This window comes from Triturus cristatus, chromosome 9 (assembly GCF_964204655.1).
Source record: "Triturus cristatus chromosome 9, aTriCri1.1, whole genome shotgun sequence".
Taxonomy (NCBI): Eukaryota; Metazoa; Chordata; class Amphibia; order Caudata; family Salamandridae; genus Triturus; species Triturus cristatus.
In genome coordinates, this window is record NC_140592.1 from 308,000,068 (window position 1) to 308,024,509 (window position 24,442).

Below are 24,442 nucleotides of genomic sequence, written 5' to 3' on the forward strand. Positions count from 1 at the left end.
TGTGAACACACAATAACAAAACAGTCCGGCAAGTTACACTACCGCAAGAATGACCTTCGATTCTATATTAACACAAAAATGACTGAAGGCAAGAGTGCTCCTACAGAGCTATACACCGGAAACAGCCCCCTCTGGGCTCCTAAAGACTGGGGCTTAGCTGCAGTGATGAATTAAAAAACGCATTATGGACAGAGCCATCAATCCAACAGTGGTCGCCGTATCATAATATATATATATATATATATATATTCACTGAAAAAACCATAGGTTTCACACATGTTATAGTTAGCGGAAATTTTACTGATAAAAAACCAGTGAAATTGCCCCGTTATAGTTAGTGCTGGCAACTATAACTCACGCGACCGCAATCCTCTGCTGATGCTAATACTGTATTTAGACACTTATTTGCCCATGTCTTCTTCCATACATTTTTAGCTATACATATATTACAAATATTTTTTTTTCATAAAGACACATATGTCATCAGCAGAAGATTGCGGTCGCGTGAGTTATAGTTGCCAGCACTAACTATAACGGGGCAATTTCACTGGTTTTTTATCAGTAAAATTTCCGCTAACTATAACATGTGTGAAACCTATGGTTTTTTCAGTGAATTTGCAAGGTTTTTTAAATGCTAATTCCTAACTATAACGTGTGTGAAACCTATGGTTTTTTCAGTGAATTTGTACGGTTTTTTAAATGCTAAGTTACTTTACGCCATTCGAGGCGTGCGCGCCCACTTAACGCAGTTCGGTCCGTGCACGGTTTTTATCAACTTTAATAAGCCCTGTACATTTGGTGGCCTTCGGCCATCAAAAGCACAGGGGGTGGGGTCAGTGTGGATAGTGTTTTTTTTATTTGGAATTTATAATTCCATGTTGACAATATTTAGTTTTTTATCACCTGTAATATGCCCTGTACATTTGGTGGCCTTCGGCCAGCAAAAACACAGGGGGTGGGGTGAGTGTGGATAGTGTTTTTTTTATTTCTATTTTTTTACCGTACGCGTACGGTATGCGTAATCGGCGAAATTGCCGAAAAAATAATAATTCCGTTTTTGCTCTTGGGGGATCTTTGGGGACTCCCTCAACATGGCTATGTGGGTGGGAGTTGTCAAAACAGCCCCTTTACATGTTTTTGGGCTTCATATTTGAAAAATCACTCTCAGTGCGAGAGACAAAATGGTGGACGCCGCTTCCGGGTTTCGGCCGATTCGAATGTTTACTAAGATCTAAGAGCCAATCAGAATCGCGCTCGCGCACGCCACCGTACGCGTACGGTAAGCGTACCGTAAGCGCACCGTACGCTGGCTCAGATATATATATTGATTTAAAGGCTATTTTCTCAGATTCTACCGAACAGATTTACACAAAACCTACAAAAGGCACTTCCTTGACCCGAGGACTACCTCTCTGCCAAATTTCAAGTAAATCTGTTCAGCCGTTCGGGCTGTAGCCCTGTCTAAAGGTCCTATGGAAAAATGCATGGGAAAACGCGTTTTGGGACCCCCCTTTTATCTCAGCCCCCGCTTGACGAATCCCCCCCGAGACTTTCAGGGTAGGAGCGGAGCATAGCGCCCCACCTATTTTGAAAAATTCGCAAGGATTCGTCGACCGGCGCCAAAGTTAGATAGTTATAGTTAGGATTGTGTTTCCATGGAAAATCTCAAAATTCTATTTTGAATAACTTTGGCGCCGGTTGACGAATCCGCGTGAAATTTTCAAAACTAATGGGGCGCTCCATTCAGCTCCTACCCTGAAAGTCTCGGGGTGATTCGTCAAGCGGGGGCCGTGAAAAAAGGGGGGTCCCAAAACGCGTTTTCCCCATGCATTTTTCCATAGGACCTTTAGTCGAAGGTACAGCCCGAACGGCTGAACAGAATTACTTGAAATTTGGCAGAGAGGTAGTCCTCAGGTCAGGGAAGTGCCTTTGCAGGTCTGGTGTAAATCTGTTCAGTATTTCCTGAGAAAATAGCATTTAAAACCATATAAATATCTATAAGCGCGCACCGTGCGCGCACGGCGCGAGCGAAATTCTGATTGGTTGTTAGATGTCAGTAAACAATCGAATCGGTCGAAATCAGGAAGTGTCGGCCGCCATTTTGACTGTCGCACTGAAAAGGAACAGGGGGCAGGGTAGGGAGTTCCTGACCCCCTAGCCTTTGTCAGGGGGTCCCTGAAGGACCCCCAAGGGTGAAAAAAAGAATTTTTGTTTTTTTTTAAATCGCGGGGTGGAAAACTCTTACAAAAAAAAAACATATAAGAACTTGAAAAGGGGGCAGAGTAGAGAATTTCTGACCCCCTAGCCTTTGTCAGGGGGTCCCTGAAGGACCCCGAAGGGTGATTTTTTAAAAAAAAAATTTTATAACAAAAAATCGCGAGGTGCGCGCACGGTTAAAATCCAAAAACAAAAAAAATACATAGATAAATTAGCATTTAAAAAACCTTTGAAATTCACTGAAAAACCATAGGTTTCACAGACGTTATAGTTAGGAATTAGCATTTAAAAAACCTTGCATATTCACTTAAAAAACCATAGGTTTCACACATGTTATAGTTAGCTGTACATTTCACTCGTAAAAAACCAATGAAATTCCCCCGTTATAGTTAGTTCAGGCAACCATAACTCACGCGACCGCAATCCACTGCTGATGACGTCAGATATTACATCGCTGATGACATATGTGTCTTTCTGTAAAATAAATATTTGTAATATATGTATAGCTAAAGGTAAATGGTAGAATAAATGGGTAAATAAGTGTCTAAATACAGTGATGTGATATCTGACGTCATATATATATATATATATATATATATATATATATATATATATATATATATATATATATATATATATATGTTCTAGTTGGACCTAGTTTCCATAGGAAGAGTGTTTGTTAATTTGCCAATAACTTTGCCATTGTTTGATGAATCGTCGCAAACTTTTCTAAACTAGTATTAGGCTCACTTCAACTGCTGCCTTAATCATTTCGTGGTGTCCTGTCAAGGGGGGCCAAAAAAAGGAGGGGGGGTTGGTCCAGAAAGCGACCTTTTTAGGTCTCGGCTCGAAGGCTGCGCTTGCGCAGTCTCGGTCCGAGATTTAATGTTTTGGAGAAGAGGGGGTTGAACCCGCCCCTCTTCTCTCCTCTTCTCCATTGGCTGGCCTCTTGAATGCTGGCCAGCCATTGGAGAAGAGGATTGTCTCTCAGAAAGGCCCCATCCTTTTTTGGATTCGGGGGCGTGTTTTTTGCGAGGTTTTCTCTGGGCGTGTTTTTCTCTCCTCCAGCCAATGGCAAGAGGAGAGAAAAGAAAAACACGCCCCCGAATCCGAAACCGCCACTGCGTTTCTCCGAGGCATTTCTGCTTCGCCTCGGAGAAAGGCAGTGGTGTGCTTGTTTCCCTCTGTGCTCACTTTTCCTTTCCTTATCCATAGTTGTCTGCTGTAGCTTCCAACAAAAGGTGTTGTTCCCCCATATTCACATCTTTCCATGTCCAAATCAGCCAGGCCCATGTAATGAATGACCCCACGTCTGTCTGAATTTCGGGGGAGACAGTGCTGTGAAATGATAAATGTTTGTTTGTACAATGTTTTATACAGTATTACAATGTTTATTTACCCTTGTGTTCATCCAGCTTTGACAGATAAATGCGCAGAGACACAATGAAATGCTATGATCTGCTGAGGATCACACAATGTAGCCCGGTAACAAATGTGATTAGAACTCAAGCTGCTCTGTTCCATAGCCAGACTAGTCCTCTGCCTCTGCTCGCCCTTCAGTCATTTCTTCATTGAACGCTGGAGTCTGAAATCACCAGCACTTTTTTCGTGAGTTGAACGACCTCACATGACTCCACAGAGGCACTGTGAGATGCAGGAGGAGGGGGACCCGCCCTGACAGGGCATACCATGCAGCACCATCATATATTTACACCAAATAGGAACTCAAGTGATGGAGTTAATCGTCCCTAGTCTCATCCCATTTAGTATCGGTCCTGAAACTGAATCCAAAAGCACGTGCACGTCGCAGCTTTACTTTATCTCAAAACGTTTCTTTGGGTGTTTGTGTCTGGTTGAAATCCCCATTAGAACAAGCATCATGTCGGAGAAAGCGCCGAGTGTGCACTGCGCGCTGTGCCTTGGTCTAATGGACACATTAAATATGTATAGTATCCGCTAACCCCTATTTATTCAGCACTTAACTCTCTTTGAGCCTGTCCTATCTCGGAAATACTCCAGAGGTACAGTCACTAGAGGTACAGTCTCCTCCGCGCAGGAAAGGCATGCGCTGGAGCCTCACCAGCCCAGCATCCTCTAACCAGGGGCTAGTTTAAGGGGGGTGGAGGGCGTGGAGGGTTGCGGTGTTATATGCTGTAATAAATATAATTTCCGATAAATAGTTGCTAACAGGTGTTTTCAGTCTGGTATGCTGAGATAACTGTCGAATTTCACCAGGAAGGTATTTAAGGTATTTTAACAATCTATGCCAGCGTGAATGTCGGAAAATCTGAAGCTCACAATCCCGCCCCCCCTCCCCCCAACTTACTGACCAAGCAGCGCTCTCGCCCCTAACATCGCTTACATGCGTACTGTCGTAATATTAAATGGCATCCTACGGTCGTAACATGCTATGCCATATTATTACACCACAGTGACGTACGCATTACAAAAGAGCATCAGACGTCCCCAACTCAGATGGTGCCTTTTCATCAAATCGCTGCATATTTTTGTGGCTGACGGTACCCTGTAGTCCAAAGAGAACTGCGCTGCCTGACCCCAGAGGACCCTTGCTTAGTTAAATCACATTTTCGCAGGACACACATGGTGCGCCACACAGGGTTTAAATTGTATTTTAATTCACCTCACAGGCCCGGAGCCAGGAAGCTCCTAGCAGGAGGGCCGAGGCAGCTGCAGAAAGAACAACCTCGCACTCCCTTGGAAGCCCACTCATTTTCACGAGCTGGAACTGACGTCTGTCTTGTGGCGGGGGTGCGAGGAGTTTAGAGGAGGCCCGTTGGAGTCTCCACTCAGTGAGGTCATAACTCCTCTTGGAGATTGTGTATAGCTCTGGGAGTTCAACTATGTCGCGTGCTGATTTGCTGTAAACGTGTAGGGCTGTCTTCTTGATGGGGATATTGGTAAAAGCAATGCCGAGACGTGCAACTACTTGCTAGGTTCGACTCCTATCACAGAGGCATAAAAAGCATTTGTACAAAACACACACAGTAACACAGTGAAAACACTGCAAATGGACACCACACCAGTTAAGAACAAGCATTGAAAATACAATAGGTCTCGCCTTTGATTAAGTTAAAGCCATTTGCTTTGCCAATGGTATTGTATAGCAAAGCAAATGGCTTTAATTTAATGAAAGGCGAGACCTATTGCATTTTTAGGTCGAGGGACCGTCCGGTCTGCCGAAGGCAGAACCAGAAGTCCGGAGATCTTATGATGCTTAGAGTGGCTATTTAGCCCACCTCTCTTTTTGGCTCTCCTCCATTGGCTGGCTTCCTAAACGGAGGCCAGCCATTGGAGAAGAGAGCCATCCCTCCAAATAGGCTCCGTCTTTTTCAGATTCGGGGGCGTGTTCAGTGCTGTTCTTTCCACTTTTTAGCCAATCCCTTTTTAGGTCTCGGCTTGAAGGCTGCGATTGCGCAGTCTCGGTCCAAGATTTAATGTTTTGGAGAAGAGGGGCTTGAACCCGCCCCTCTTCTCTCCTCTTCTCCATTGGCTGGCCTCTTGAATGCTGGCCAGCCATTGGAGAAGAGGATTGTCTCTCCGAACAGGCCCCGTCCTTTTCGGATTCGGGGGCGTGTTTTTTGCGAGGTTTTCTCTGGGCGTGTTTTTCTCTCCTCCATCCAATGGCAAGAGGAGAGAAAAAGAAAAACACGCCCCCAAATCCGAAACCGCCACTGCGTTTCTCCGAGGCATTTCTGCTTCGCCTCGGAGAAAGGCAGTGGTGTGCTTGTCCTCTCCCCCTGCTCTCAGCTCCCTCGGTTTGAAGGATGTTCCAAAATGAGAAGAAAATCGGGCACATCTCGCACAGCCTGTCCCTTCCGCAACCTCGCCCGGATCTTCTCCCCGTTAAGCGTACAGCCGGGTCCCTCAACCATTGTTACCCCCCCCCAGGGGCCGGAGAGCTAAAATCAAGAACGGAGAGAGGGAGAACAAATGTTATATAAATGCAGGGAGGGGTTGCGGTGGGGGGGGCGGGGGGGTTAGTATACACACTGTACCTGTTGTGTTGTCTTGTCCCACAGTCACTGATCAATGTTTGAACTGTGGCGGCCGCGGCCTGGGGTAAGCTCCGCCCTATGTGGGAGGAGCAAATGACGAGTGTCAGTGTACCCACAAATCCGATCCAGAGAAGTGAACATGTCCGGGCGAGGTCCCTACATGAGATCTGTCTCAGCAACGCAGAAGGAGTCGCTGCTCGTGCACTCTGTGCGCCGATTCGTATTCCTCTTTTCTTCACTTCCTGAATTTAGCTGTGTGCGTTATTAATCTGTTTCGTTTGATTACTAAAAAGGTATGTTTTTAGGGGTTCCGCCATGTTTTGTTTTATCCAGTTGTGGGAATTTTATGTTGATGCACCGGAAACGTGCGAACAGACCGAAGTAGTAGATTTTGCCAGATCTGCTTTTCTTGCTGAACGAGTGTTATTGTTCTGGCCATATTGCAACCGGGTTACAGGAGAACCAAATTTCACTTAAAAGAGGTACGAACTATAGTTTCCCAAGGTGGGAAATAGCATAGTAATGTCTGTGCATGAAATATATTAGGTGATATGTGATTCTGCTCCGATTTTAGGAAATGACTAGTCAGCCTGGTCCACATCAAAAGTGGCAATAACAAGCAGCCCAGCTGTTTCCAATGCTCATACATGAATAGCAGCTCCAGTTCTCTTTTTTTATTTTTTATTATTTCACTTCTGGCACTTTTGCACTTTATTTAATTATAAGACCAGAACTACAAGTTCTAAAATTCTGAGAAATAATCCAGCGCTGGAGCAGCTCAGCGCATGGACATGAGATACTTGGACACCATGAATAGTTTTTTGGAGGTCCAGTTACAGACTGCTATCATTGTTTCTTATATTATCAGTTGTTCAAAAGACGTCAAATACAAAATCGAGCGAGTGTGGAGTGGACTTTTGGGTCAGCCTCTTAATAAATTGTTTTTCATGTATTTTATGGTTTGACTTTGCTTGAAAAGCATGTTTATCAAGACCATGGCATTACCTGGACTGCTACATTGTTCCTTTTGTGTTCCTTTAGTTTTAGGCGATGGGGAATCAAGTGGTCTTTTTGACGTACTGAAGATAGTTTTCAAAATGCACCTGCAGGCAAAGGCTAGAACTGCAACCAGGCAGGGCTCCACGAGGCCGGATACATTTACTGCAAAGTCCCTGTGAACCTCATTTCAGCTCAGAATAAACCTAAGAATGGAAGGAACTGTGTGTTCTTGCCTGCCTTTGTTGTGCTTTCTCTTAGGACACTGTGACAACTTGCCCCTGTACTTCAGAGGTAGAAAAATGACTAAGTCCAACTTTTTTCAACTGCAAAAGAATTTCCTCTTGAGAGTGATTAAGCTATTGACAGTGTAAATAACAATGCCGTTTCTTTAAATGTTTTAAAAACAAAAACAAAAATAATGTCATGAGCAATGCCAATAGCTCTAACTTTAACAATGCCGAGACCATTGCATTGTAAATGCTTGTTGTAAATTGGCGTAAATCTGTTCAGTAGTTTTTGTGAAATTAAGAGAAAAACCTAATTGTATATATAGAGACGTGGATCCTCTGAGGAACTAACAGTCCTCGTGCTGAAAAAAGTAAAATAAAAAAAAAGAAGAGGGTAGAAATACCCTGACCCTCTAGGCCTCTTGTGGGGGGACACCGAGGGACCCGCCAGGGCAAAAAAATGGTAATTAAAAACAAAAATTTTGGCAGCCGTGGCTCCCGCCAAAAAATAAAATAAAAAAAGAAGCCGGGGCTCCTGTGCTTCTTTAGTAATAGGCCCCCTTGTTGGTCAAGTCCCGAAGGCATGTTGCACTTAAAGGAAGAGGGCTAATAAATGTTCCAGGGACAACCACCTCCCCGGGGCTTATAAGGCTATAAATGGGGGGGGGGGGTCTCTCAGACCCACCCCCGGGCCCCAGGAACCACCAACTCCCCAGGGCCACATTGAAATATGTAATTTGAGATGTCATCAGTGTTGTCACTGAACACGTCATGAGTGATGTAATATGTGAGGTCATAAGCAGTGCATTGCAGGGGCATAAGTTATAGTTAGCTCAGGCAACTATAACTGCTGAATTCTAATGGTTTTGTACTTGTGAAATCTGAGCCTAACTATAATGTCTCTGTAACGTTTGTTTTTTTCAGTGAATTTCTATAGTTTTTATAATTCTATTTCCTAACTATAACGTTCATGTAACCTTTGTTTTTTCAGTGAATAAAGTGAATATATGTACATATATATATATATATATTCACTGAAAAAACCATAGGTTTCACACACGTTATAGTTAGGAATTAGCATTTAAAAAACCTTAGAAATTCAGTGAAAAAACCATAGGTTTCACACATGTTATAGTTAGCTGGACATTTTACTCGTAAAAAACCAATGAAATTGCCCCGTTATAGTTAGTTCAGCTAACTATAACTCGCGCGCCCGCAATGCACTGCTGATGACGTCACATATTACATCACTCATGACATGGTCAGTGACATCACTCATGACATCACTGATGACATCTCAAATGACATCACTGATGACATCACTGATGACATCATCCAGTGAATGTGTGTTTTTCAGAAAAATAAATATGTTTTATATATGTGTATCTCAAGGTCGATGGAAGAATAAATGGGTATATAAGTGTCTAAATGGATGATTTGTTTTTGAAAAATTGATTGTGTTACTGACTGATTAAGTGTATCTCTCACTTTGTGTATAAGTGGCTGCATGGGTTGGTGAGTAGCTACATGGGTGTCTATATAGGTTATTAGTTGTTTTTTTGAGTATCAGTCTGAGTGTCTGTATGGTACGGTGGGGGGTATTACGTAGTGCATAGATGCATGAATGAGTGACTCACTGTTTGTATGTGTTGAAGACAGCATGTGTGCAGGACTGTATGGGTGGATGAGTGTGTGTATGGGTGTGTTAGTGAGTGAATGACTGTCTCAATAGTGTCTTCAGGAGTAACTACATATGTTTTTAACTAGTATATGTGACTATTGGTGTATATATGTGAGTATATGTGAGAGGGAGAGATTGAAAGAGTTCCTGTATGAATAAGTATGTGTTTCTATAAGTGATTGTTTAAAAGACTAAGTATGTGTAAGTTTCCGTAGAAGTAAGTATGGTGGTGTGTGTATTACTGTATATGCAAGTAAATGTATGTTTTATTCTTTATTAGCATGAGTGACTATGTGTGTGAGTAACTCTATGGATGAGTGGCATTGTGTAACAGGATGTATAGATGTATGAGTACATATGATGAGTGAGTACATGTATGAGTGACTGTATAGGACTGTTGGTGAATGAGTGGATGTGTATGTGGATCTTAGAATTACTGAAGAGGTTGTTGTAACTGGTATTGGTATGTCCATTGTTTTGAAATTTTTAGTCTCTATTTTTGAATGTGTGTATCAAAGCTTATATTAAGGTGAGAGGAGGTCTGCCACTCTATCACAAGGATGATGTCATCAGTGATGTCATCAGTGATGTCATTTGAGATGTCATCAGTGATGTCATGAGTGATGTCACTGACCATGTCATGAGTGATGTAATATGTGACGTCATCAGCAGTGCATTGCGGGCGCGCGAGTTATAGTTAGCTGAACTAACTATAACGGGGCAATTTCATTGGTTTTTTACGAGTAAAATGTCCAGCTAACTATAACATGTGTGAAACCTATGGTTTTTTCACTGAATTTCTAAGGTTTTTTAAATGCTAATTCCTAACTATAACGTGTGTGAAACCTATGGTTTTTTCAGTGAATTTCTAAGGTTTTTTAAATGCTAATTCCTAACTATAACGTGTGTGAAACCCATGGTTTTTTCAGTGAATTTGCAAGGTTTTTTAAATGCTAATTCCTAAATATAACGTGTGTGAAACCCATGGTTTTTTCAGTGAATTTGCAAGGTTTTTTATATGCTATTTTTTTTTTTATTCTTCATTTTTTTCAAACATATTTTTAATTTAATTTTCTTATCTTTTATAAAGACTATGCTTAAATTTTTAAAATCCTTAAATATTTTTTTTATATATATTTTTTAAAATAAACATGTAAAATTTATTTCCAGTTTTTTTTTTTTTTTTATTATTTTTTTTTATAGTACGCGTACCGTAAGCTCACGGTAAGCGTACGGTTTACGCAACGCCCGTAATCTATCTACGCTGCTTGCGTATAGTTACGTACTTTGCGTAGCCGCGCGTACTGCGCGTGGGACGCGTGCGCGCTTACGCAACACGCGCACGTTACGCGGAAGTGCCGGGAAATGACTGTTATGCGCATGCGCGCAAGCGCGTGTCTTTTTTACGCGCACGCGTACTTTTTGCCGTAAGCGTACCGTAAGCGTACCGTAAGCGTACGGTAGGTCATGTGATCTTGAAACACAACTTTTGATTGGTTGATACTACTTTCAGTTCTAGAACTCTCCTACACCACACCCATTCCCCTCATTTCTGCTTGTGATCCCTTGGGAGAAGGAGCTGGTTTGTCTTTGGGATACGATGGCAGAACAGCAGAGCTCTTCTGAGAGTGAGGCTAGCACCAGCAGCACTGTCTTGAGGCAGAGAGCGAGGAAAGTAAAGCCTTCTTACGTTTGGGAGTATTTTACTTTTCCAGAAGGCCAGCAAAAGGTGAATGCACCCTTAGTTACTTGCAAGCTGTGTAAGCGTGTACTTTCTAGAGGTAATCCTAACAGGAAGTATTCCTTTGGGAATCACACCATGAAGAGACACCTCCAGGAAGTACACAGAAGGACACATGGTCATCTTTTTGGAGGTAACTCTTCAGAAAGACGAGCCAGTACATCCACAGCAGCTCAGCCTGGACCATCATCTGCAGGGCAGACTCCTTCTTCTGCAGGTCAGGTGAGCCCTTCATCTGTGGGGGGAGAATCTCCTTTTGCTGGCCCTCTGGAAATTAACCCTCGGTTTGCGAGGGTTGAAGTACGGTGCGCCACTTGTCACGATCTAATTACTTATAGGGAGACCAGTGTTTCCCTGGTGAACAGTAAAATAGATCAGCACACTTGTCGTACCGTCTAATATTCCCAATCTTTCTTTCCTCTGTCCCTGCATGAACACAACGGTTCTTTTAAGAGCCAACCTTATCTTTCATCTTTTTTTTTCTTTTTTTTTAAAAACTTTTTTTTTTTTTTTTTACCGTACGCGTACGGTAAGCGTACCTTTTTTTTATTTTTTAAAAAAAAACACTAAAAATCATTTATCTCATTACAAAGTCCTTGAGAGACTACAATTTTTATTTTTAACTTACCATACTCACTCAAAAAAATATTTATTCATTTGTTTTTTTTAAAAATAGTTTTTAAAATGGTTGTAGTTTCCGAAAATTTTCTATATCGATCTGAAAATAAAGAAAAAAGTATTAATATTTTTTATCCATTTTATAATACAATACACATATTTACATTTTTTTAAAAAAAATATTTTTGCCTTATTTTTGCTGTTTTCAGAATATATTGCATTTCACTATTAATTGTGAAAGCAATTGCATTCATCATTTTACAGCGGGCAAAAAAAATTAACAATCACAAAGATTGTATTAAAAAAGCCCAGAATGTCTTCTCACTTAAACTTATCATTACAGAAATGCATATTATTCTAAAAAAATATCATCTAAAAACAATACTTTTTTCTTTAAAATACCGTCTGATATGTTTGTTTCAGAAGTATAATCACAATATTATATCTCAAATAACTCCAAAATACATCTGATTTTATTTCCTTTAGGCCAAATAGTATTTTTTTTTTTTTCCTGGAATAAATTTCCAAGGGAAAACCATTAAAATTCTAAAGTTTAATCTGTCCAGATCTCACCAATTCTCTGTAACATTTTGGTTCACGAAAATTTTTTGAATAATTTATTTAGTCCACAATAGAATTGCTTACTTTTCCACATGGCCAAATAGTAATTTTTTTAATCATTTTTGAAAAAATTTCCAATGGCAGTCCAATAGCATTCCATAAATTAAAATGTGCAGAAGTTACCGATTATCTCTAAATTATTGGTTTTTGAAAATTGCATTAAAATTTAAAAAAGTCCACATTACAATTGGTTATCTTTCCTTTAGGCCAAATGATAATTTTAAAAATCTTTTTTCTACAAAATTGCAATGGTAATCCAGTAAAATGGTAAAATTATTTTGTCCAGATCTTGCCAAATCTCTCTAAAATTTAGGTTTCAGGAAGATTAGATAGGAATTTGCTAAATCAAAAGGCAAACGTTGTTTGAAAATCAATTTGGAATCATTACACAGTGTCCAGCCTTTTTCACATTTTAGATAAACTGTGTAATGTCCAGAAGTAACAGTAGGTCCATCATGGAAAATTATTGCAACAGTTACAAAAGTTTTTCCTGAAATTGATAATTGCTGTCCTGTAAACTTCTTTATTAAAGTATCCAATTTTGATCCATCAGCTCTACATCGTTGCATCATTAAAATTACATACTGTCCGTATTCCCTTAAAATTAATGTTGAAAACATGTCAGAATTACACTCACCACATTTCATGCTATGATTAGCATCTTTAACTAATTTTGCAAAAGTGACTGTTTTACTCTCTGGCAATGTCAAATAAATAAACCTTTCATTATCAACAATAGAGCCACATATATTATAACAATTATCACAACTATGTTCCCATTTATAAGAGAGACCAAAAAAAATGTCAATGGGAACTCCTTCTTCTTCCACTACCTGAAGAAAATACATCAAAAATTCGTGTGCATCTTGCTGTTCATTTTGAGAAAACTGTGTTCGTCCTGAACATACATCTAAAAGTTTTCTAATTTCAGTAGCACTTTCTATTTGAGTTTTATCTTTACTCAGCTTTTGAAAAAGGAGACTGAGCTCTGAACAGAATCTTTTTCCCTGATTTACTATTATCTGCTCTTGCAAACTTTCCAGATAAAATGCAACATTCAGCACTACATTAGCGTAGCAGTTGACACCAGAGCTATTTTCAAAATGACATCCTACAACCTGTTCTTCATTTTCCTTATTCTTTTTGCTTGCAATTACATCACTCCTCTTTTTTTTCCTCTTCTCTACATCTTCATTACAGATATTCTCATTTCTCCTTTTACGAGAAACTACACGTTTCTCCAACACAGGATACTGACCTAAATGAGGAGCATAGCTTCTTCTTAATCTATTATACTCCTTTACACAGTTTGTATCAGCACTAACTTTTGAGTCATCAAAGTCTATCATGAATAAACCTGATAATGTTTTGACTCGTGACAAAGCTACATATGCCATACCTTCTTTGAACACAGTTGAACCAATGTTCACAAATGCACAATCTACAGTCAATCCTTGAGACTTGTGGATAGTTACAGCATATGCTAGTGAAAACGGAAACTGCTTCCTACGTACATATAAGTCTTTCACAAGCATGAAACGAACTGAACAACGACAAATGTCTTTAACTTCCTCTATCTGATCAAATTTTATCTGTAAACATTCAATTCCTTCTTTTTTCTGATAATTAATAAAACCCACAACTCTTCCCATCGCTCCATTCACTAAGCCTTTCTCAACATCCAAATTTCTCCTTAAAAACACTCTACAGTTCATGCAAACATAAAGATTTTTTTCAAATCCTGCTGTTTTGGAGATGTTCTTCTCTAGTGAGTCCAATTTATTTTTCAGTTTGCCTGTTACTGTGACTGTAATTCTTCCATCCTCAATTTTGTCCACTGCTTCCAATTTCCTGATGTCTTCCTTTTCCAATTTCAAAAGCTCCTCATTAAATATTGAGCATTCACGTAGAGTTGGCATTAAGCAGATGACACTTTTGTTTTCTGCAATATTCTTGTATATTTTCTCTGCAACTATTTCTTCCTTTGGAAATAAATTATGTAGCAGCCGACTCTGTAATGCTTTTTTCCCAACATCTGTGAGTAGTCCAATCCTGATATCTTTCAGAATACTTCCATATTCTTCATCGTTTGCTTGCCTCATATTAGTTGTAAGTTCCTTGTACTCAAAGAAGGACCAAATATTTGTATTTCCAATGCTTCCCAATGACTTCTTCGTGTCTTCATGTGTCACAGTATTAAACACTGGTTGTCCTTTAACTGGAGTAAGTTGCAAAAGATCCCCAAAAACTATGACGTGTTTTCCACCAAATAACACGTCATAGTCTGTCTTCAAAATTTGCTGCATTCTTAAATGCACAAAGGCAAGCATTAAGTTTGATACCATGCTCACCTCATCAATAATGAGAACTTGCATCTTCTTCAATACTCGTAAAACTTCCAAGGATGCTTCTCCAGTTAGCTTGTTGAATTGTATTTTGTTCTCATGCTCCACTGGTAACATTAGCAAACGATGTAAGGTGATTCCTTTTATGTTATATGCTGCTAACCCAGTTGGAGCAGTAACCACACAAGACAAAGTAGAATCCGTTTTTTGCTTTAGGTAGCTTCTGATGACTTTAATTAGGAAACTTTTTCCAGTGCCAGCTTGTCCGCTTACATACATCCTGATTGGATGAAATGATGTGCATGAGCACTCTTTTTTGATATGTAGAAATCCGTGATCAATTTTGTTTCTGATCTCTTCATAAATTTGTTGCTGCTCTTGATTCAGTTGTCTTTCCAAATTTTCTAAGTCTATAAATTCTTCTTGAGCTAGATTCATAGCCGTTTCCACTTCATTCATGGCTATTGATGCTTCATTTTCAACGATTGGTTGTCCTAGGGGATCTTGACTGTGTGTTCCTGAACTTTGGCTGTCCTGAGAACTGTCTCTAGCTATTTCTGCTGCAATTGTAGTTTCCTGTTCAATTTCTTCATTTAACATTTGCAGATAAGTTGAGAATGTACTGCATTGTATGCTGTCTTTGCAAGCATTAAAAGAATCTTCATAGCTCTGGAATTCTCCCAGTAGTTCATCCTCTGTACGCCATGGTTTAAACAACTGTAAAAGAGCCAAGTAGTAAAATTCTTTCTTGTCGGTAGTGTCTCAACTCAGCTTCCGGTGATTTATCAAACTTCCTTTGGTTTGCTTCACCAAACATCCTTCTTCACCAACAACTTTATATTTTCCACTGTTGATGTCTTCTGCAGCTTTCCGTGAATAAATGTAGTTCTGCAGCACTTCATAGAGACACATGTTCTCCAGATGATGACTTCTCTTGGGATAATATGTGTCCAACATGTTTGTTTTCAATATGTCTGTACTTTCTGGGTCATTCTCGGCCAAATATTCAATTTCTCCAACAGATTTCAGTACCCGATTTCTCATTGCTGCAAGGCCTAAACTTGCCCAAATTATTCTTCTTGACTTCGAGTAGAGACTTGCAGAAGATAACCTATCTGAACATTCGTAGGATCCAATTTCTCGATGCGATAACATCTTCAAACTAAAACTGTACAGCTTCTTACTGACAGTCTTCTCGTGAGAAATCTCTTCCCACATTTCCTTCAATTCTGTTTTTTCTGATTTCGTAATGTAAGACGTTACATATCGAGCAACAGCAATGGAATTGTCAGCAACATACTGTATATCCATGTTAGCGTTCCACATGGATAAAATGACTGGGTTGTAGTCATTTATATTTTTTGATTCTTCTTTTCTTTTAAGGTTGTAGGTATTCTTAGGTGATTTTCTTGTGATAGTATGTCTCACAGCTGACATAAAACTGTTGACTCTTCCATTTGTAAGAACAGGTCTAGGAAATCCAAATCGACATTTAGTGTAGTATTTTTCTTTGCTCTTGTATTTCCGTCGACAGTATTTTCCACACCGATGACTTTGGAAACGTAGAACTTGCTCCTTTAACTTGTTCTCTTCTGTGTTTTTAGGTATAGCACATGTTGCATATTCTTCAATGTAAGATAACACTGCTTCATCAGTATCTGTTCCAAACTTTGGGGCATCCTTGATCCACAGCAGCATATGAATATGAGGAGCACCTCTTGCCTGGTACTCTTTTCTCCAAAAGAAATCCACTACTTCTCCAAGGGGTGGATTTTTTTTATTGCAGATGAAGGACATCATAGCCTCAAATCTATGATTGAAATATCTGCAAACATTAACCGGATCCAATGAGCACAGTTCTCCTGCTGTCTTGTATTCGATGTTTTCAATGTTTGAATTGGCCTCTCGTAGAAAATCCAGTAAATCATCCCAAGCGTACTCGGCGCAGCTTAGGGTAAGGAACCATGTTGGTGTTCCTAAGTTGCGTAACATGCATTTTAGTTCACCATGGCGTCGGTACCAATATTCATTTGTCCCACGCTGACAAGCCATCAGATTGATCAGTTGTGTTTCCAAATGATCATCTCGGTGCTGCACTTTCTCCATAAAATCCTTAGCAGACACATTTTGTAAATGTACTCCACTTTTTAAAATGTGATTTACTGCATAAGACAGTGCAGACAAGTCGCTTTCAAATAAAAGATGGAACAAATAAGGGATACTTTGTCGAAATCTGGGATCTTCAGCATATAGTCTTGTAGTCCGATACTCAGAAGCTGGAATCTGTTCCGGACGTTCATCGTATCGTCCTCCTTTTCCTTTAGGAAACAGCTGGGGAAAACATCGAGCTTCCAAGCTCTCCTCCCATACACTCACAGGATTTCCTTTTGCTTTCTTCATCTGAAAGAGATCAATATTGTCTCCCATAACTTCTTTCGAATGGAGAGGATGTATGCTAAAATGTTCATAAATTTCTTCTTCCTTTGACTTGTCCACTTTTTCAATTTGTCCAGTTGGTGTTTCTGTGTCTCCTTGTAAATCTTCTTCTTCTTCTTCTTCTTCTATATAAATTGATTCATACCATTTGTTATTTTTTTTCAAATACAAATTTGCTCTTTGTACTTTCCGCACATCTACCAGCTCCTGCCAAATCTTCTTATTCTTTGTAGGGACACCATTAACCAGAATAATTAATGGTTCAGTTTCCAAAGTATCTGCATCAATAGTTTCCATATTTTTTTTCAAATCCAAGGGCAAATACACCACTCTACCTTTTAAACCTCTCAGTAAATCTGAAGGAGGTAATTTACCAGTTTTGGGCTCCATACGTACTATGGTCTGGAACGGATGAACACATTGAATGAGTATAGACTCATATGTATTTAATTCAGAAAGTTCAGCAGGAATAGCATCCAATTCTAAATTATTATGTACAGCTCTGGTCGGCATTCTATTTTCCTCTAACTTGTTGTAGCAGTATTTGCAAATACGCTGATCTTCACCCAATTCAAAACAATTTTCAAGAAATATATATGTGGCAAAATCCATCCACTTATAATTATCTTCATTTTCACTCTTTCTGTAGAGATCAACATTCCTAGTTTGTTTTCTATAATGAGTTCTGCGGCAACAAATACAAGTAACATTTGGTCTTTCATTAGAGACTATTGCAAATTTTGTTATGTGATCATTAAATGTGTTACTTACAGAGGGTTCTACATTCTCTTCCACTTCTGCCTCATTTATTGTGTCCTTCTCTGCACTGTTTTGTTCAGGACCAAAGTAACAAAACTGAATTTCATCAACAACCTTCTCTACATCTGATACCGTTCCTCGGAACAGAGCCCTATTCAATTCATTTAACTTTATTGCTGGACTTTTGGCAAAATACAACCGTCTCACAAACTTTCTCATTTCAGTATGATGAACAGCCAGCATCCTAAAATGATGGAAAACACTATTGCACACTTTTCTAGATAGACAAGCAAGAGAATGACCCTGCAAACCAGTATTCTCTCTCACTCTGCATGGATCCAGACTTTGAAGCACCTTAATCTTTTGTTTTACACTTTTTTTACTATATTCTCTTAGAAACTCTCGAAATCTGTCAATAGATTCCTGACGCACAGTGCAAATACTACTACAATTCCAAGTGTACACTGGGGCTTTAGGACGTCTCCCCATTGCCTCATCTGCCATCACTTGTACCTCATCTCTTGGAACCATTATCTCCTTCTCCATTATGCAACCGTTTTTTACTTCGTATGAACGACCTCTGGTGTCAACTGCATGCAGCAAACTATTGCTTTGAAAATAGCTTTCTTCATTAAAAAAAGGTTCACTACTTGAACTATGCATCCACTTTCCTAAAAACACTTTACAAAAGTTTGTTCTGTTCACTACTCTTTTGCTTTTGCTTTGTGATTTCAGTACATTAACCATTTTATCTAATGTACGCATCCTATTCAAAATTAATATGAATAGTTTCCTTTTTAATTCTAATGCTTTTGCTGCAATGGCTTCAATTTCTTTTTTTCTCTTATAATATTTAGCCTTCTGCTTATATTTCTTTATATCCTTTATCAAATTGGACATAACTCTTCTCTGAAACATTTTTCTACGTATCTCTTTAAATGCTGTTTTTCTGTTTATGTTAAACTTTTCAATTGCAGAAGGTATATTTGCATTAACTAAATCCTCAATTTTTTGCTGTTCTGTAGGTTTTGTTACATTTTTCCGAGAACAGACATTTTGTACATTTTTGTTTGTTTTCAATATTTTGTTTAGGAATTGTCTTTTTTGCTTACCAGAAGATTTTTTCTTTTTCCCAACATCAGCATCTTCTACTAACTTTGGTCCTCCAGTTGTCCTCAAATATAGTTTTTTTTTTAGCGTTTTTTGAACTCGAGATTTTGTAGGCATCTTAAATTTTGTTCACTGTTCTTCAGCAATACCTGAAAAAAACTAAAAAAAAAATCCTTTATTGTATTTAAATATATTACTACATTTCTTTTCACAATAGTCACAAAACGAAATTTCTTTGCCATTTTCAATGCACACAAACTGCTCTTTTTTTAAAATTTATTTAAATGCACATGTCCAAGCTTTTTTTTTTTTTCAGATCACCACCGTGTGTATTCTCTGTGACTGCCTACACTCCAGCAGGGGCCACCAGCCTTAGTGATGCTGAATATATTTGCATTACAGACTTAAACCTGAAAACCCCACTCGCTTCTAATTACTGTGCATGACTATACATGGCAAGCACATGGGTGTGTGCTAAGCCTCTGCTTCTTCCCCAAAAAATTCGCTCCTCTTTTCCATCTACTGCAACTGTGAAATCACCAGAGCAAGACGCAATAAATTTCTGCCTATAATTCTTCTATGCACACAGAGTCATGTTTTCACATAAGTGCCAAAACGAAATTTCTTTGCCAATTTGAAAGCACACTTACTGCTCTTTTTTTTTTGGGCCAAGTGAAAATCTCTTTTTACACTTTGAAATCACTTTTACAGACTGACACATTCTGAAACCTTTTTTTTTAAATTTATTTAAATGCACATGTCCAAGCTGTTTTTTTTTCAGACCACCACCGTGTGTATTCTCTGTGACTGCCTACACTCCAGCAGGGGCAACCAGCCTTAGTGATGCTGAATGTATTTGCATTACAGACTTAAACCTGAAAACCCCACTCGCTTCTAATTACTGTGCATGACTATACATGGCAAGCACATGGGTGTGTGCTAAGCCTCTGCTTCTTCCCCCAAAAATTCGCTCCTCTTTTCCATCTACTGCAACTGTGAAATCACCAGAGCAAGACGCAATACATTTCTGCCTATAATTCTTCTATGCACACAGAGTCATGTTTTCACATAAGTGCCAAAACGAAATTTCTTTGCCAATTTGAAAGCACACTTACTGCTCTTTTTTTTTTGGGCCAAGTGAAAATCTCTTTTTACACTTTGAAATCACTTTTACAGACTAACACATTCTGAAACCTTTTTTTTAAATTTATTTAAATGCACATGTCCAAGCTGTTTTTTTTTCAGACCACCACCGTGTGTATTCTCTGTGACTGCCTACACTCCAGCAGGGGCAACCAGCCTTAGTGATGCTGAATGTATTTGCATTACAGACTTAAACCTGAAAACCCCACTCGCTTCTAATTACTGTGCATGACTATACATGGCAAGCACATGGGTGTGTGCTAAGCCTCTGCTTCTTCCCCCAAAAATTCGCTCCTCTTTTCCATCTACTGCAACTGTGAAATCACCAGAGCAAGACGCAATAAATTTCTGCCTATAATTCTTCTATGCACACAGAGTCATGTTTTCACATAAGTGCCAAAACGAAATTTCTTTGCCAATTTGAAAGCACACTTACTGCTCTTTTTTTTTTGGGCCAAGTGAAAATCTCTTTTTACACTTTGAAATCACTTTTACAGACTGACACATTCTGAAACCTTTTTTTTAAATTTATTTAAATGCACATGTCCAAGCTGTTTTTTTTTCAGACCACCACCGTGTGTATTCTCTGTGACTGCCTACACTCCAGCAGGAGCAACCAGCCTTAGTGATGCTGAATGTATTTGCATTACAGACTTAAACCTGAAAACCCCACTCGCTTCTAATTACTGTGCATGACTATACATGGCAAGCACATGGGTGTGTGCTAAGCCTCTGCTTCTTCCCCCAAAAATTCGCTCCTCTTTTCCATCTACTGCAACTGTGAAATCACCAGAGCAAGACGCAATACATTTCTGCCTATAATTCTTCTATGGACACAGAGTCATGTTTTCACATTAGTGCCAAAACGAAATTTCTTTGCCAAATTGAAAGCACACTTACTGCTCTTTTTTTTTTGGGCCAAGTAAAAATCTCTTTTTACACTTTGAAATCACTTTTACAGACTGACACATTCTGAAACCTTTTTTTTAAATTTATTTAAATGCACATGTCCAAGCTGTTTTTTTTTCAGACCACCACCGTGTGTATTCTCTGTGACTGCCTACACTCCAGCAGGAGCAACCAGCCTTAGTGATGCTGAATGTATTTGCATTACAGACTTAAACCTGAAAACCCCACTCGCTTCTAATTACTGTGCATGACTATACATGGCAAGCACATGGGTGTGTGCTAAGCCTCTGCTTCTTCCCCCAAAAATTCGCTCCTCTTTTCCATCTACTGCAACTGTGAAATCACCAGAGCAAGACGCAATACATTTCTGCCTATAATTCTTCTATGGACACAGAGTCATGTTTTCACATTAGTGCCAAAACGAAATTTCTTTGCCAAATTGAAAGCACACTTACTGCTCTTTTTTTTTTGGGCCAAGTAAAAATCTCTTTTTACACTTTGAAATCACTTTTACAGACTGACACATTCTGAAACCTTTTTTTTAAATTTATTTAAATGCACATGTCCAAGCTGTTTTTTTTTCAGACCACCACCGTGTGTATTCTCTGTGACTGCCTACACTCCAGCAGGAGCAACCAGCCTTAGTGATGCTGAATGTATTTGCATTACAGACTTAAACCTGAAAACCCCACTCGCTTCTAATTACTGTGCATGACTATACATGGCAAGCACATGGGTGTGTGCTAAGCCTCTGCTTCTTCCCCCAAAAATTCGCTCCTCTTTTCCATCTACTGCAACTGTGAAATCACCAGAGCAAGACGCAATACATTTCTGCCTATAATTCTTCTATGCACACAGAGTCATGTTTTCACATAAGTGCCAAAACGAAATTTCTTTGCCAATTTGAAAGCACACTTACTGCTCTTTTTTTTTCGGGCCAAGTGAAAATCTCTTTTTACACTTTGAAATCACTTTTACAGACTGACACATTCTGAAACCTTTTTTTTAAATTTATTTAAATGCACATGTCCAAGCTGTTTTTTTTTCAGACCACCACCGTGTGTATTCTCTGTGACTGCCTACACTCCAGCAGGGGCAACCAGCCTTAGTGATGCTGAATGTATTTGCATTACAGACTTAAACCTGAAAACCCCACTCGCTTCTAATTACTGTGCATGACTATACATGGCAAGCACATGGGTGTGTGCTAAGCCTCTGCTTCTTCCCCCAAAAATTCGCTCCTCTTTTCCATCTACTGCAACTGTGAAATCACCAGAGCAAGACGCAATAAATTTCTGCCTATAATTCTTCTATGCACACAGAGTCATGTTTTCACATAAGTGCCAAAACGAAATTTCTTTGCCAATTTGAAAGCACACTTACTGCTCCTTTTTTTTTCGGGCCAAGTGAAAATCTCTTTTTACACTTTGAAATCACTTTTACAGACTGACACATTCTGAAACCTTTTTTTTAAATTTATTTAAATGCACATGTCCAAGCTGTTTTTTTTTCAGACCACCACCGTGTGTATTCTCTGTGACTGCCTACACTCCAGCAGGGGCCACCAGCCTTAGTGATGCTGAATGTATTTGCATTACAGACTTAAACCTGAAAACCCCACCCGCTTCTAATTACTGTGCATGACTATACATGGCAAGCACATGGGTGTGTGCTAAGCCTCTGCTTCTTCCCCCAAAAATTCGCTCCTCTTTTCCATCTACTGCAACTGTGAAATCACCAGAGCAAGACGCAATACATTTCTGCCTATAATTCTTCTATGCACACAGAGTCATGTTTTCACATAAGTGCCAAAACGAAATTTCTTTGCCAATTTGAAAGCACACTTACTGCTCTTTTTTTTTCGGGCCAAGTGAAAATCTCTTTTACAGACTGACACATTATGAATCCACCATGTGTAACTACAACAAAAACAATTCCCATTTCTATTATTCATTTCTTAAGTTACCACATACATCCCCTCTCAAACTGTAAACTCACCTTTAAATTTAGTTAGTTGTGAAAGAAATGTGTCACTCAAACAGCAGATTATCAGAGCCAGGATCTCTGTTCTGTACACCTCTCTCCTCTCAGCAGAACCAGATAATGGCAAACTTTCCCTCTATTTTTCCACACATATACATGTAAGTTTCAAATCTCAGTGCTTCCCCCTTTTTTTCAAATGTAATGACACATTTCTATTGGTTGAAAACCAACCCTTTTCCAAAAGTACCCTGCCCCCAACTTGACTTCTGCCTAGTACCCTTCCCCCAACTTGACTTCTGCCTGCTACCATAGCAACAGCTCATGGAACACTGCTGTGTGCAGTTAGGTCAGAAGTTCGACACACAATGTTTCAATTCCACAGAGCAAGAGTGCTTGACTTTTCAAACCTAACTGCAAATCCATAGTACTGTTCTTTGGTTACACATTTTTTTGTACCAATACAAAACATGCTTCTATTAATTTTCACATACAGCCTATTTTTTATTCTAGAATGGTATGAAACAGCCAATCAGTTCTTTTTGTTTTGTAAAAAATATGTATGCCTCCATTTCCAAACTGTCTTTATTTTCATATTGCCATTCTACTGAAAGACACCTCCTGAGTGCATCCAGTTCTCCTTTGAAGATGTTCACAGTGTGGATTGTAGGGCACAGCTATGTCTTCTGGAGTGAAAAGTTTGCAGAGAAAACAGATATGGTGAGAGACCTTGCTTTGCCAAATGTAGACATTAAATGGATTGGTCAGAGAGGGTTAAAGTGGCACCAATTGATGCCATTGGTGAAATCCTTCATGCAAATCCAACACCCTGACCTCATAATAGTGCACTGTGGTGGCAATGACCTAGGCACTTTGACTGGGGTAGGTCTGGAAATGCTTATGAAGGACACCTTTGCACAACTGTTTACACTTTTCCCTAAAACTGCCTTTGTGTTTTCCAACATATGCCAAAGGCAAAAATGGAACTGGTCCAATCATTTCTGTCCACAGATTGACAAAGCAAGAAAGCACGTCAACAAATCTGTTTCTGCTTTCCTCCGTGACTATGGTATGGGTGCCATTTACCACAACAACTTGCGTTACGACATGCAAGACATTTATAGAGGAGATGGTGTGCACTTCAATGATGAAGGGAACAGAGTCTTCCTCTTGAACCTTAGACTCTGCATCGGTACTTACTTGTAAGTACCACTAAAAAAATGACTCCATAAACACAACAGCTCTTTTTAGAGCTCCCTAATTTCTAAACTCTTAAATCTGATTTTCATTTATTTATTTTTATTTTTTTTACCGTACGCTTACCGTGAGCTTACCGTACGCGTACCCCGTGATTTTTTTTAAAATCAATAAATGTTTTTTTTGTACTTTTCTGTCCTTCTTTGACCCCCTTACAATTGTTAGGGGGTCTGTAACTCTCCTCCTTGCCCCCTTTCTTTGTTTTCACTCTTTTTTTTCAGAGTGAAATACACAAAATGGCGGCCGCCGCTTCCTGGTTTCGGCCGATTCGAATGTTTACTAAGATCTAAGAGCCAATCAGAATCGCGCTCGCGCACGCCACCGTACGCTTACCGTAAGCGTACGGTAAGCGTACCGTAAGCGGGCTCAGATATATATATTGA

General features: G+C 39.4%; 2 protein-coding genes across 6 annotated transcripts in view; both read right to left on the reverse strand.

The window, feature by feature from the left end:
- ACP7 (acid phosphatase 7, tartrate resistant (putative)) overlaps window positions 1-24,442 on the reverse strand; it is a 102,340-nt gene that overhangs the window by 55,823 nt on the left and 22,075 nt on the right. The gene's annotated exons all lie outside the window — the stretch shown is intronic.
- LOC146797802 (uncharacterized) lies at window positions 63-24,148 on the reverse strand. Its single transcript, XM_085627504.1, has 3 exons — window positions 22,821-24,148; window positions 15,650-18,929; window positions 63-157 (listed from the first exon to the last, which is right to left on the reverse strand). The coding sequence occupies exons 2-3, from the start codon at window positions 18,885-18,887 to the stop codon at window positions 63-65; spliced, it is 3,333 nt and encodes a 1,110-aa protein (XP_085483630.1). The 5' UTR covers window positions 18,888-18,929; window positions 22,821-24,148.

Coding starts and splice junctions, on each gene's coding strand:
- LOC146797802 (XM_085627504.1), bottom strand. CDS start 18,887: ATGCCTACAAAATCTCGAGTTCAAAAAACGCTAAAAAAAAAACTATAT. Junction 158..15,649: donor TTCTCACGAGAAGACTGTCA/GTAAGAAGCTGT, acceptor TCATCACTGCAG/CTAAGCCCCAGTCTTTAGGA.